We start from the raw sequence: 15,348 nt of genomic DNA, 5'->3' as shown, positions 1-15,348 counted from the left end.
AAAACTGCATGTTAAAAAGGATGAAACCAGTTGCCTTCCCTGCTCACCCCAATAATTCAGTGGAAGACAGCGAGCCTCCTGGTTGGGTGGCCATCAGCAGGGCAGACCCAAGTACTGCTGGAGCACAAACCTAGTGCTTGAGATACATTACGTATGGGGAAGTTCCTTGCTGAAATGTCGTAGAGAAGCTGCAAAGCTCTTTGGAAAGCTAGCTGTGAGAAGCATGCTAAAAACCCAGTACTAATCCAAATCATATGGTTAAGACTTCATTTAGCTATTTAGAAAACGGGAGCAATGTCCAGTACGTGCCTGAAATGCTTGATGTCTTCCCCCACCCGCCCTCCCACTTCCCCATTTTATTTATTCCTGCTCCCAGGACGCTTTCTGCTGTGTTATGGTCCAATTGATTTAGCAACCCATAGCTCCTGAAGATTTTGCATTGCTTGTATTTAAATCCACACCAAGAAGCTCAAGGATATATATATATTCTTGTACCTGATACTGCTTAGCACAAATCCAGCTGCTAACCAAGAAGTGGAAAGTGTCCAACTGACCTTTGCATGTGATCCAGCCTTTCACACCAAGGACCAAGGCAACAGCAAGATATTTTGGTACCAGGACAGGAAGTTAGCTTGGTGTGTCCTTCCCCAAACACAAACCAACTTCAAAACGACTGTACTGATGGAGAAGATCCTGTGGACAACCCTCTGGTGCATGGCCCTTTGTGGCAACAGCCAGGGACGAAACATATTCCTGGCTTCCTGAGACTTAGGACAGAGCCCCAAGCCTTACTTGCATCTGGCAGTTGACCAGGACGCGGCTGAGCTCCCCTTCTTCCTTGGCGTAGTTGTGTTTAGCTGGAGACAGGGGTGTGACATGACTAAGTGGTTTATGAGGAATTAAAAAAATAAAAGTCACTATTTAAATAGACAAGATGGTAGCTAGAGAGACAACAATATTACATAATGGATGTACTTTATTAATGAATTCAGACTTAAGACAGGCACCGCTTGTGCAAACTGAACATCAGTACACATACACACTTTATATTCACGTTCATGGCAACTGAAATTCTGGGATTTTGAATTTTAAAATACAAATGAAGAAACCCATTGTATGTAGTCTGAAGTATTTCAGCGTCATTACAGAAGTAGTTCAGCAGTAGCAATAACAAAGTACTCAGTCACTACAAAAAGCAGATCTTCCGATAATAAACAGCCGTATCGTTCTTAACATGCTTTAGCAAACACAGGGATAAGTACGGCAAGCTGCCTTATAAAGCTGTGGTTCTGCCATGTCACAAAATTGGTCAGAGCAGATGCAAAGGCAGAAGTCCCACACCTGCAATCCCACCCATGTAACAACAAGGGATACACCTACCAATAACACTTACCTTAAAAAGTTTTCATTTTAAACCCTTCTTGATGAAGGCCTCAGAACTAGGGCAGCCCCAGGGAACGTACTGAGGCAGTTTCTGCAGCTCAGCGGATGGCCAATAGCTCAATCCCTTTGGATCATGAGACAGAATCTGCACACCAGTTTGGATTATTTTTAAAAAATCTTCTACTAAATTGTAAAATGAAGGACCAAAAATGTAATAGCTCAAGAGATTTTGCAGATAGTTAACTAGATGGAGTGGGGGAAAAGCCAGGACAAAAGAAAAGAGGGTCATTCCAGCTGTCCTTGAATTATTGAAGCTATCAAAACAATATAACAAATACTGTGCACATGACAGTAGAAAAATTACAGGATGTTTACCAACTCTTCAACTAATTGAGCTGGAATGGTGTTTTAGGGAGAGACTGATGGGTCAGATAAACAGTCCCAGCGTGCATGACCTGAAGGGACAATATGGAGACTACACTATAGAAGGTGAGTGGGTATCAAGCAGCAGTTTGAAAAGACTTATAAAACTTGTTGCTCAGACATTCATATCCATATGGAAGCTTCACAGGCAGCCAGTTAGTGCCACATTTAGTATCCTACACAGCGTGGGGATATGTCCAATGCACCTGTGGGGGAACCACAGTGACCACTAGTAAGGCATGGTTATGGTTTTCTGAATTTCTCTGGACAAGATGGAGGGAAAACCTTATGTATTTTTCTTGTAAGGATGCTACTAGGAAAACTATGGCTGGAAACCACACTTATTTTCTTCCAAAAGTTTTTGGCTATTTCTAGGCTAGATAGCTCAGTGTATGCAAGACTAAATTACAACACCGGTATATGTATGAATAGCATGGTTGTATTTTGGGGCACAATTTAATAAAAAATATCAGTGAGAGCCACACCTGAATCTTACTTTCTACTGATCATGTTTGTCCTGCCCCAGTGTAATTAAAGCATCCACAGTCTAGGCCGTTATGAGCTCTATTGTCTAATCAGGCTAAAATACCACATAGCTCTATTTTTTACGTTTAAGTTTATCTTCACAGCAATCCCCACAATGCTGGGGGACCATGCTATGAATAGAACAGTTCTGAAATGCAGTCAACAGACATTTCCATGTTACTCCAGGGAAGGCACAGATAATTATTTTAATTGTCCCCAGTTTGCTCTTCTGTCCATAATTATAGTTTTGAGTTTATAAATAACAAAGCACGATTTTAAAAACCCAAACAAACCCCTCAATTACAACACAGTTCCTGAGATAATTAAGTCTCCAAATGTGGCTGTGTAGAAAGGAACCAAAACTACACTGCAGAAGCCCATAACATACAGATGTGCGTAAGCAGAGCAAAGTGACAGGATGGAAAACGTCACCAGGAAAATAAACTCTCTCATCATTATTTCACTGCTTTTTACCTAGAAAAACAATGGCCTATTGTCTTGATTCAACCTATTGTTCTGTTGCATTTTTTGTTATTGAAGGAACCAACAGTCAGTCAGTGAGAGTTTCCTGAGGAGCAGCAGCTTGAAAAAGCTAAATGCAGTATCCTGTGCCTAAGGCTTGTTTTGTGGCAGGTTTAGGAAAAAACGGACAAGGTTAAGTTACTGAGGTAAATTAAAGCACACAATTTAGGATTTAACTTGTTTGTATAGCCCCTTCAAATAGAAGCACACTCCAGTTTTACAAGTATGGTGGTTAAAAGCTGCAAAACGAAGCAGAACAAAGCTCTGCCCTGTTGCATCCTTGCTCGATGGACATTCCTCTGTTGTTACTGGGCATTGCGTATTGCCAGGGACAGGACAAGAAAAACTCTAGGTCAGGAGCCAGCCCAGCAGGAGGCTTCATTAGCCATGAACAGGAGCAAAACAGGGCTTCAGAAGGAGCAGTGCCCTCGCTGAACAACCAGCTTCACCATAAGCAGCACATAATCAGCTGGACAGCCTGTAACACACTTTGGATAGAGAGAGACCTATGGATATAAGACAGCTATGGCTTAAGTGTTTCAAATGATCTTTGCCCAACAAGGAAACAAATGATATATTAAAAACCTTTTACAAAATACATGCTCTGTTCTTTCCCTGCTTAATATCTTCCTTGCTTGAAGCTTGGCTGTTGCCCAAATGCATCCAGAGCAACACTTGATGATAACTCAAAAATGTGCAGTTAATCTGTGTGTCGTTTCAGCTCCTGAATGCCAGGAGCGAAAGTGTAATTTTCAGAAAGAAATAGGCTTGATCACACAGTATAATCATGTTTACGCAAGTTTTCAGATGGCCAAGATAAGGCAAATACTTCTGTAAACTCTTCTGAGAAAAGACGACAACTCTAACGTGAAAAATTTCTCTCTTTTTCAGTGCCGTTTTATCCACAAACAAGCATAAGCCTCAGTAGAGAGCTTCCTGCACTACAGCGAGAAAAACTTTAGCTTGTTTTTTTTTTTTAACCTTACAGCTATATTTCATCATAAAAACTAGTTTGAAGAAAGAGTAAACTTTTGCTCTTTGGTCTATCTTGACATTCCTCCAGAGACACATAACAGGAATATTTCAGATTCATTTTTGTCTCCTACTTGCAGGAAACAGGAAAGTTGCAGTACTCAATTTCCAGGCTTCTGAAATGAGAAAGATAAAGAACTTATACATTGAAACAAGACAACTTTGCTTTCTTTAAAGTAAAAAAAAATAAGAGAAGCATCACAACCTAAAAGCAGTGGTTTAGTGAAATTGGATATTTTTGCCTTAACCATAATAAACAAAAACAATTAGTTATGGCACATGTACCTCCCATTTATTATCTGTGTAACCCTACTAGGTGAGAAACAAAAATCTGCACTCGTATTCCAGTATGATACGGACTTTAGACTGTACATTATTGTAGTAATTGCTGCTGACTGAAAGCCAATACTGTGGAATGAGACTAAAAGAAGTCAGTTTTTTGTTTCATGGGATGAATTTTGTGGATGCAAAGGAAAGGTCTTCAAACACCTTCTATCCATATCTGAACGAATTAAGATGAAAACATCTAACAAATAGTTTGCAATTTTAGGACATCGGTTTTGGTGTCCTCCCCTCATGGCTTCTTTACGTCCATGATGATGCTCACTGTCAGAACTCTTGGATTTCACTCACACTCAGAAAAGCTCTGAGGGTGGCAAATTACCCGTGCTGTGCATTACAATCATTTTGATGCTCTGCCAGTTTTGAAGAGGAGACGAGTGCAAGAATATATCTGGAACCGTGGACAGCCATGGCCTTACTAAGTCACAATCAACTGAGGAAAACAACCACCCCTCACCATCAACCCAGATACCCAAAGCCAAACTGGCACAGTTAGAGCAGGCACCTGATGATGATGATTAGAGGGATCCTTAGAACTCACAAGGGTCCTTAACAGACTTTACTTTTGCAGAGTGGGTCAGGTTCATAAATTCCCTTCACTGTGCAAATAATACTTTGGTAAAAAAAAAAAAAAATTCTTCCTACTGTAGACTTGTTTTCATGTAAGTCTTATTCTGACTGGTGCTATCTATAGACAGCTCCTAAGGACACAATTTCAACTTTCTTAGTGTATGAGCTGGGTAGTATAATTTAAACAGGATAGCGGCCAGTGATGAAGAAGTCTAGCCAGACTCCTTCGGGTTCATTTCCGGATATTAATGTTTTAGTTTTTTAATAGAGCACGTTGCTCCTACGGAGCAACAGTAATATTGTGTGTTCCATGTATTAGCTATTTGTGAACAGAAAAAAAACCAAGCTGACTTTTTTGACAAAGTTTTTGCTTGTATGACTTTTTAGAATATATTCTACTGACTGGTATTCTGCAAATTTTTGTGAGAACTATCATCTGCTCCATTAACTCAGTGAAGTTGTGGAGAAAAATCAGAGGGGCTAACGACATCCAATGTTTCAGTTCAGTAAGAGCCCCACACAGCTACCCTAGCAGCAGGAACTTTTGCCTGTATCTCTTTCACAAGTCTCATGAAGCTACGCATTGCAGAGAAGGATATAAACTGCACACTAACACGACTGTTCTCAGCTCTGCACACGTGTTTATAATGAAACATCTGCAGCTCTTCCACAAATCTCTAAATATTTTTCAATTACCACATCTTAAAGATTTGAATCAGTTCTAATGAGTTGGCACAATATCATATTACTAGAAATTTTACATTGTACACTAAAACCCTAGGAAAATAATTCAAACCAAGTGGAAAAAAAAAAAAAATCCCTCAATCTGCCCTCATAGAAACAAACCCACAAATACCTCAAAGCGTAGCAGTATCAGCTACAGTGTGGGTTCACTTCAGTGAATGTGTGAAAGCAAAGAATACTACTAAACTTCTCTACAGAAAGTTGGGAGTAAAGATTATACAGGAATACTGTTTCTCTATTTATCCAAAATGAGAAATGTACAAATCTAGCACATGAACCAGATGAATTTTAGAGCTGATGAACACTGACTACCTTGTGTGGTGCTCACTGGGTATTACAATACTCTCAAAGCATTTATTTAGATTGTTAGAGGTAGGAACACAGCTGAGTATGTGCCTATATTGATGAAAAACATATACAATCAAGCTGTTCTCTTCTTTAAAAGGCTTAAACTTACTGAATCATTCATCCCTCTGATGCCACCAATACCTCCATAATGAAATTAAAATAATTTATTAACAGTGGGATGTATATGCTATTTCCTAGCTGACCATTATGTTTTTCTGACTTTGGTAGCTGTTCTTTTTACATCTGAGAAAACGCCACCACTGACTAAAAGCCAAGTTTAACATTTTAATTTCATGCACAACTTCAAATGAAAGACCTTCACAGTTGGAACAGAGTATTTAATGTGCTTAATTATCATTGTTCTTCAAAACTCACCAATCCATGGTTTGGATGGATTTGTGTAAGACTAGGCAGTAAACACAATTAAGCAGGCTATGTGAATCTGCATATAGATTTTACATTAGAATTCTACAGTCATTTCAAATGATTCCGAAGTAATTACATGACTGACACATCATGAATCAATATGTATGCATGAAGCCATCGGACATATAATGCATATCAGTAACAAAAATGGGATATATGCCAAGAAGTGGTATGCATAACTACCCAGCAACAGAATAGTCAGTGATGGTTTGCATATAAGCTAGTAATTACCTGTGCAAGCTGGTTAACTTTCAAGCTAACTGCTTTTTACTTGTCTTGACTGGTACACACAAAATGGCAGAATCTATTCTTACCAGACATTATGTGAATGCTGTGACATTCAAGTACGAGCAAGCGAACTTTTAATTTGGTCTGGACAGTAATCTCGCTGGGTTGTGCAAACCTCTCCCCTCCTCCAAACAATCCATCGAAACACAGAAACAGAAAAAGAAAGCTGGTTCTCTCAAACCAGTGTAGGCAAGGATTGCTAGAGCAGGGCTGATGTGCATGGGCACATCCACCTCAAAGCTGTGGCTGATCTGGGGTCCCACCACAGTCCTATTAGCTTAGAGTAATATGGTTGTCCTGTGTAAAAGTAACCGTTGTACTCTTCAGACCGATTTACTGGGGGAAGGGAGAGAGTTAAGTGATGAGAGGAAAGAGTCCCATCACAGATGCACATGGTTTGTTTCAGTCAGGGTTACATCCTCTCTTATTCCACTTGTTATCTTACAAGGTTAAAAGGGAGTAGCATGGAATATTTTCATAACAGCTTGGATTTTTAAGTGAGGAACATGCGCTACATAAAATTAAAGCAGGACACTGAGAAGATTAAGTGATTAGAGAAGGGGAGGAGGTGGTGGGGGAACTGCAACCTTCAAAGAAAAGGGAGAGAACCCAGCATGAAAAACAGACAGGCTAAGAGGACAGATTTGTGTTCCTGAAATGCTTATTACTATTTGAGAGAGATGACAGCAATCAGGACAAAAAAAAAAAAAAAATAATAAAAGAAACATGAAAAAACAAAGCAGAGCTCATGAACAAGCTAAGAAACATCTCCCCTGATACCTAGGTAATGACAGAAACACACTGTCACATGAGAGTAGTATCAAAGATGAACTAGATTATTTCTTTTGAGGTGAGTAACATAACATGATTTCTTCAGACTGACTTTTTCCATAGCCAAGAGCGGTACAATTGCAGAGCCAACTCCTCCTCATGCCAAACTGACAGAGCCAGGAAATCCAAAAGGCACCATCAATGTGCACCACCAGTGTACACCAGCAAAGTGCCGGCCATCATTCAGCAAACCAGAAACCCATGTGGTAAAGTGCACATTGTGAAATATTCCCCCAAATCCCCCCAAACTGTGTGAAGTCTTCAATGAAACTAGGGCCTAGATAAAATCCTGACAACCTTTTATATACGTATTAGAGACAAACATCCTCTTCCAAGCTGGAACAGGAAAATAAAGGCTGTTGACTGACCTGAATTTGGACGTCCCTCTCAAAACAATCCTGTCACTTGCTCTGTGATGGGGTCAAGGTCAATGTCATAGAAGCACGGCCTTGTGGGCAGTCCTGGCATTGTGGTCATCTGTGGGAACAATAAAATGAAGTTATGCTCCTGCACCTGTAAGCAGATAATCACTCGACCCAGGTAAACCTTAGATTAACAGAAAGGCTGGATTGTTCATCATGGACTCAGCTGCAGATGTGATCTTCACCACATTTTTTGCTTCTGTTAAAAATGTCAAGCTTGGTACTTTTTCAATTCATTTTTAAGTGTACACTTCTAAAAGACAGGAAAGAGAAAATAAAAGCCACAAAATACAGGCTAGCACAGCAACCTAAGAATAAACTCCTTAACAAAATGAAGACACTTTGGAACTTATTTGCTCCTCAGAATAATTATCCAGAACATTTCTCCATTTATATCTACTGGGAAAAATCACACAGCAAAGGGCAAGGACATAATTGCTCAAATTCACCTGGTGATATGAATGTGTTGAACTCAGACCTGTCCCACAGAAAACCAGAATATAAGAGCAGAATTAATCGCAACGCTTTCCTGAGTGATTACTTAATGTAAGGAACAAATTGAAATAGTTCAACTAAACATACATGGATTACAGTTGAATCCTAATTTAGTAGTTAGAATTAGCAGGTTGAGATGTGAAGCTAAAGCAACCCAATTATCTCAAACTATGCATAATTAAGATCCTGATCTAGCATAAGACACCAGCATCTGCATACTTTTAAACATGTAAATAGTTTCATGGACTTAAACTACACAGTTAACTATAGCTCTGCTCATGCTACTTATACTATTATTTCCAATTGGCATTTTAGCAGCAAATAAAGACATGTGGGTGACGTGGAAATCTTGAGGTGCTGGTCCACAATAGCTTAAGCCACTTTAAATCAGAGGTACCCCTGCTTCTCACCTCCCCTGCCTCAGGACTCCCCCCTTCTCCCTTGTGAAGGAGACGTCTGGAGATCAGGTTCAGCAGAAAATACTATCTTTTGATCTGCTTCATCGTCCCCTGTTTCAGCACCTTGAGTCACGAGGGGCTTCCCCATCCCCAGTGCCAGCACTGGCACAGGGTAAAGGCTATGACTGTGGGGTAGTTTTAAGGCAGGACAAGTTTGGATCAACCTGAACCACTTTGGATTCACAACCTCAGTCTTCCTGAGATGAGAGTTAGAAGCCCTGAATGTCTCACCATATTTCCGCTAAGTCAAGGCACTATAAAAATAGCATTTGGGCTTAAGGACTCCATAACCCTTTCGATATCTTAACCTCAGAGGTGGAGGATGGCCCTGCTATATTAGGCCCTATATTAATACCCAAAGAGATGAAAGTCCTTACAATCCCTGGAAACAAACCCGGAGTTCAACTTAGCTCCACTGTTTGTTGGCTAAGAGCCTTTAAGCATTAAAACTTATTTAATAGATGTTAGATTTTGAGGAACAAAATTTTAGCTGGGGCAAGTCAGCAGAGCTCATTAAAGTTGGTGGTTAGTGTGACCCTAGGAGGTAACCTTCAAACATGGCTGGGTAGAAAAAAAATTTACACTGGCTTGAGTACCAGAAAGACTCCAAACCCAATAACCTAAGGAAAGGGTCAGATTGGGGTATGTTTTCATGATGTGAGTTGAAACCCGTTGCTGATAGGGGACAGTTTCACCCTGGGATGATTCCCCCTTGGAGCTGGCTCTGGCACTCATCTTACTGCAACCAACCTCATTCAACACACTGAACTGATGAAAACACATGTTTTTGTGGCCAGGGTCGGTCGGCTGATGAATTAAATCTGCTTACTGCATGACCAGGTCACCACCAAGCCACTGGCTGCAGGGGAGCAGCCAGAGCACACCACGGGCAGCCATCACCTCCCAGCAGAGAGCACAAAGCCGGGTGGCTTCCTCCCTCAGTCCTCCCTAATTCCCCAAGGAGCACAGCTCAGCTATGGTGTTTTCTCTGGCCAAAGGCAAGCTCTAACAGGCTCATTGGCCTTCAAAAGAGGGAAAAAACAAGACCACCATCCTAGCTCCTCCAGAGAGCCAGATTTACAGGCCCCCCTCGGGCTGGAACAGTCTATTTCTTTATGTCAACCTGTTCTGCTGCATATTCAGTGATGGAGTTAGCATCTCCCTTATGCTTCAGCTTTGCTCCAAATGCTCATATAATGTTTCCATCATGGCAATACAACCAAACTGTAAGATCTCTCCACCACAGTCCCATTTACACAGGAGAGCTCTGCTGCCATTTCAAAGGTTAATCCCATGCAGGGAAGGGAAAGGAGCTCAGGGAGCTCAGCACCGGTACAGCCATCATCTCCCTTGAGATCTACCTCTGAGAAAAAACAATGCAACGAGCTCTTCTAGTGGGCTCAGTACATTTCCTGTTTTTAAATATAGTCCTTCCTGATCTTTTGTTATTGCACACAGTAAGATTAAAATACAAAACTGTCAGTTTGCATTGACCAAACCCTGCCACTGATTGCATGACACCATTTTATTGGCTGACATTGCCTCGGCATCTTAGCTAAGTACTAAACCACCTTGTTACTATTCTTTATCTGTTGGCCACACTAGTTGGACTACTACATCATTAGGGTTACTGAATTATTTTCTGTCTCAGATTCACCCCAGTGTCTGAGTTAATGCTTGACAAGAAACTGCCTTAATGATTTACATCTCACCAGGAGGAGAATGAACAAATTGCCAAAGACAACTTTCTGGTTACTCTGTGTATGGCAGTTCTACATCTGAAAGTAAACTCCCAAATTCCAGGTTCCTTTTTTTTTTTTTTCAGAGGGAGGAATATATCTACAAGCTTGGCCAGTCTTCATTTTCCCTGTATAATAAAACCAAGAATCAGTTTAGGGGAGTTTTTCCCCTTTTTTTTTTTTTTAACAAAAGATGTTAGAAAAAAAAGTCCTACATGTGTGGTTTGGATTTGGTTTTTTTCATAGGCCCAGTTCTACACAGGTGTAACTCCACTGTATTAACTAATGGAAATCTATTACATCTATAAAATGTGAATATCAAACCAGTTTATTGCCAGTTCAGGGAATATGACTATTCTCATATTGAAAATTTAAGTCAACAAAAGGGAATGAGTTCATGTGAATTAAAATTACTGCTGCGTAAAATGAAGTACAAGGCAAAAAAACCCACAGAGGGAACACTTTGGGATGAATACCTATGTGAATTATAGTGCAAAAATAAAATGCGTCCTGTCATTTTCCCCATGGCACAGACTTCCAAACAGGCAAAGCCGCATAAATTTACGATCATTTCTCTCCACTTTCATTATTTGGACACACAGAGGTAACATGCAACAGAATCTATCCCTTTTTCATTACTTCAAGGTCAATAGGAGTAGACGGCTGGCTGGCTGAGGAGATTACTACCAATTATTCCCTCTCCAGCCCTTCATTTCTTTCCTGCAGCCAAAAAGGCAGGAGAGAAAAGAGGGCTCAGTTGGCTGCAAGGCTGAATAGAGGCTTCAGCTGACTGGCTTTCCACATGGCTGCGGGCTCAGAATGATCCTCTTGCCTCTCACTGTTTTCCAGGATGCTGAATAGAGGCATTAACAAGCGAGTTCACAGGCTGGCCTTAACCCCAGCAGTCATGACCAGAAGCCCCCCTCTCCCTGCCCTAAGTAACCGGAGCCTAGATTTTTGCGCATGGAGGGGGGGATGCTAATGTGCCCCCCCGGCTGCAGCACATACTATACCTGCACAGCGGCTGGCAGACTATCTCTAGCTCTTCAAGGCTTTCTGAGAGAACTACTTACTAAAATTACTTCATTTCTAAAACTTGAAAAAAGGAGAATGACCAATAAAAAAGAAAATATGGCTAAAACATAAATCACATTGGTAATTAGCAGGTATGTACAGCAGGAAAAAAAACCACAGAAATTTACAGTCATACAGCAGCTTGCTAGGCATCTCATACAATATACACCCATACAATATATTGCACAGAGATCAGCACAACTCTGCACTCCAATATAACATTTGGGTTACAGATTGGCATCTACGCAACATAACACAGCATGACTGTGAGAAAAGAGTAGGGTAAGAAGCAGTGAATGACAACATATTATCCACTTAAGACACAAACTGGATTTAGGTAGCCGAAATAATCATACTTAATTTGACCAAAACTGTTACTATCACGCTTCCCCTGGGAGAAGGAGTATGCAAGGCATAAACTTCACACCTTAAGACTTAATGCAATTTATGCAGGGGAAAAAAAAAAAAGTTTTTTGGATAAGTACGAAGAACTCATCCAGCTGCTGCCCAAAATATATAATTTAGGAATTAATAGGAACTAGTTTTGTAGGAACTCACTGGAATCAACCATTTTCTTTGGAAACTGTGCAACTGCCTACACATCTGTGAGAGCAAATCAACTGCAGAAAGACAATGTGAAAAATACAGTGCCTATTTATTACTATGGCACTCTATGTTTAGGAGGCAAAAGCAGCAAGTCTTACAGTCAGCTATCCTTTGGATCATTTATGCTCCTGGAAATGCACAACTGGTGGAAGATAAAATACAATTTTAGTTAAGAAAGCCTGAAGGCTGCTGTTATTTATACTAGGTATTTATGATCTTCCAGAAGTTTACTTACATGACTAAAAAAAAAAAAAAAACACGAGGAGCTTCCTTACAAAAGGTGGATGCCAGTTATTTTTAAGGAAACTATACGAAAGTGGCGTTCCATACTCTCGCCAAGAACACATCCACTGTCACTGGAAGAGTGACTAAGTTGAGCTTCACTGGAGTTTCATTTAAATTACAGTTATGTGTTGACTTGTAATTTTAGTTGGCCATAAGGTCTACGTAACAGTTGCACAGTGTCAAGCACTAAGACTCTGCTAGCCAGGTTTGTTATGGTCCAAAGAGGAACTATGCTGCTTAGCTTCCTTTTTTTATCATAAAAATGCCTATCAGTGGTTGACATATCCTGCTTTTTATTTCAAGTGTGTATCCATCCATCCATCCATCCATCTCTATATTTTTTTTTCATTTATCTATATGAAAAAACCTAATGGGACCTGAGATCACCTTAACTGGGTTAGCACAACGGCATGATTTGCAAAACAGACGGTCCTGAGGACTATATCCAACTCATGGTTAGTGTCTTTTTCACCTATAAGATGTGTCTGTTTTACAGACATAGCATGGTTTCTAAACAGAGAAAGAAAACCAGAGGAATCTGTACTTAAACAAAGTAGGGAAAACAGACGATTAGACGATACCAAAAAAATCAGCAAACAGCTTATTGAGGAAAGCTCCCTATTTTGTGGCTTATGGAGTTAATGTTGCATTTGACAAGAAGTGCAAGTAACTCACATTATCTAATTGTATCTTTTTGTTAATTAATCAAGTTAAGACAACCCGCAACCATTTCAAACTTGAAATGCTGCAGAAGACAGATGTTGTTTCTCAAGAGAATCTAGCATACATGTGACTGCGGATAACTCCTCAATAAAATCTGATGGGGTGAATTGCACATCCCACACTCCCTCAGCAAGAAACAATACAAGAGGAAACTCAAGAGTTTTACAAGTAGTGCCATAAACCTGCATGCATTATGTTCAGCGTGCAAGAATTTGTTAGAATCCTGAGGCACAGCACGAAGGAGCTATGCTTCAGGGTATCAATAACGTTTCCTAGTGTGAGTTAGAGCTCAGAAAGACAGATCCACTACCAGAAATTTGCTCCCCTGCAGTGCATCTGTCAGTCTCAATGCATGCAAAGCTGAAAGGAAGAGCTTTCCTCCCTTCTTCTGAAGAAATCCCTCCAGGTCTCCAACCTTCCCTGCCTTTAGGCACTCTTTATCTCCAGTGTCAGGTTACTCCCACTGACACCTGTGGTGCTGGCCAGGCACTGGAGGCTGGCACCAGGGGAATTGCAATCCATGGAGTGGGAGAGGAGAGACTAACAGTCACCTCACTGCACTGCATGACTGGAGAAGTGAGTGCAGATCTTATTACCGGATGCCTTCAGGTCCCTGCACTCTCCATTTTAAACCTATACTTGGAAATTTTTCATGAGACTATCTATGCAATGAGGGTAGCGGGTAGGACTACAGCACTCTGAAGCATGTGACTGTGCAAATACTTCCAGTGAGTGGTCACTTAGTTCATCTTCAAACTGGACTGTCCTACACCGCACAGAGGCACTCAGTGTGCACTGAAGAGGGAAGCTAGTGCACAAAAATTAGGCAGCATAATCCTAAGTATCTCCAGGATCAGCTAGTAGTTTGTTCCACAGAACCGGAAAATTTCCCCACTCTGCAGAGCTCTATCACTTCAGAGGTAGCTCATGTTTCGAATGACAGAAGAAAAAAAAATTTACATGAAAATGACAGAAAAGAATAATTAAAAGAATAGTATTGTTTGTTTCAGTTAAAAGAAATACAACAGAATTAAATGGCCAAAACAAAATATGCACAATATAGTCTACACACCCACACATATGAGAGAGGGGAACAACACCATAGCAAACACTGAACTGATGCTCAAGTGACCTTTCACCACCTCTGAAAAGCAAACAAACCTCAAACTCTTACATTAGGAAAAGCAGATGCACAATGGAAGCAAGTTTGGGCTTCCTTGGAAAAGTATCAACCTTTAAAAAGAACTAATAAATTCAGCCTTGGAAATGGCAATAGTTTCTAAAAATCTACTTCAATAGCTACATAATGCTTAAGAAAATATTATCTCATTATTTTTCATTGCCTGAAAATAACAAGGATTTCTAAAAGCAGCTAAGCAATGATCTTTAGTCAGTGTTTAAATAACAGTTTACTTATAAGTTTTAATGAAGATTTACCAAACCTGATGATAGCCAGAGGAGATAGGGAAAGTGAAGCTCATATTTCCTTCTCAGGAAATCTTTAACAAAAAAGGATCTTGTTGCAATGTATAAGATCAATCACAGTAAGAAACTCAACATATTAGCAGCTTTCAAAATGATCAAAATAATGTTTTAAATGATGCTGATGCTACCCCGACATATGCTGTAGTATTCCTTGCAATAAATGGCTCTGTTTCACTGGCATGCTGACTGATACCAGGTGCAGAAGTCCACCTGGCATCAATTATACTATTATAATTGTCTCTTACTTTAATGTTTCCACGTTCTTGGCAATTGTTTGATTTTGTGAAAGGATTTACAACAACAAAATGCACGGACATTGCTCTTCTACTATCAGCATCTGGATAAAGTTATAAAAGTACTGAATATTGAGTATACAATCCTAACTGACCTTGCTGCCAGGTGCTCAAGTGAGGCAGAAGTAGATTGTGCCCTGTTATATTCTCTGAGGGATTACCAGGACCCTACAAATAACTCGAGTGGAAATAGCCTGAATCCAAAAGTGATCTCCTGGGCACCCTAAGGAAAAAAACAAAACCCACACAACCGTCCACATCTGTCCAGTACAGCTCTTGGAGAGACCTGTGCATGCATATCCCAAAGGAAGCAGGGGATGAGAGGAATCGGTCA

At 40.3% G+C, this 15,348-nt stretch overlaps 1 protein-coding gene across 2 annotated transcripts in view; it reads right to left on the bottom strand.

The window, feature by feature from the left end:
• Positions 1 to 958: 958 nt before the first annotated feature.
• MTHFD1L (methylenetetrahydrofolate dehydrogenase (NADP+ dependent) 1 like) overlaps positions 959 to 15,348 on the bottom strand; it is a 160,939-nt gene continuing 146,549 nt past the window's right edge. For both annotated transcript variants that reach the window (XM_030023221.1, XM_030023222.1), the window contains 2 exons: positions 7,803 to 7,911; positions 959 to 4,001 (listed from right to left, as the gene is read on the bottom strand). In XM_030023221.1, the coding sequence (XP_029879081.1) occupies positions 7,822 to 7,911 (90 nt within the window). In that variant the 3' untranslated portion in view covers positions 959 to 4,001; positions 7,803 to 7,821. The remainder of the gene's footprint in view (positions 4,002 to 7,802; positions 7,912 to 15,348) is intronic.

The sequence above is a fragment of the Aquila chrysaetos genome, chromosome 8 (genome assembly GCF_900496995.4).
Source record: "Aquila chrysaetos chrysaetos chromosome 8, bAquChr1.4, whole genome shotgun sequence".
Lineage (NCBI taxonomy): Eukaryota > Metazoa > Chordata > Aves > Accipitriformes > Accipitridae > Aquila > Aquila chrysaetos.
Note: the sequence above shows the minus strand (reverse complement) of the source record. Positions and strands in the feature narration are given on the sequence as shown.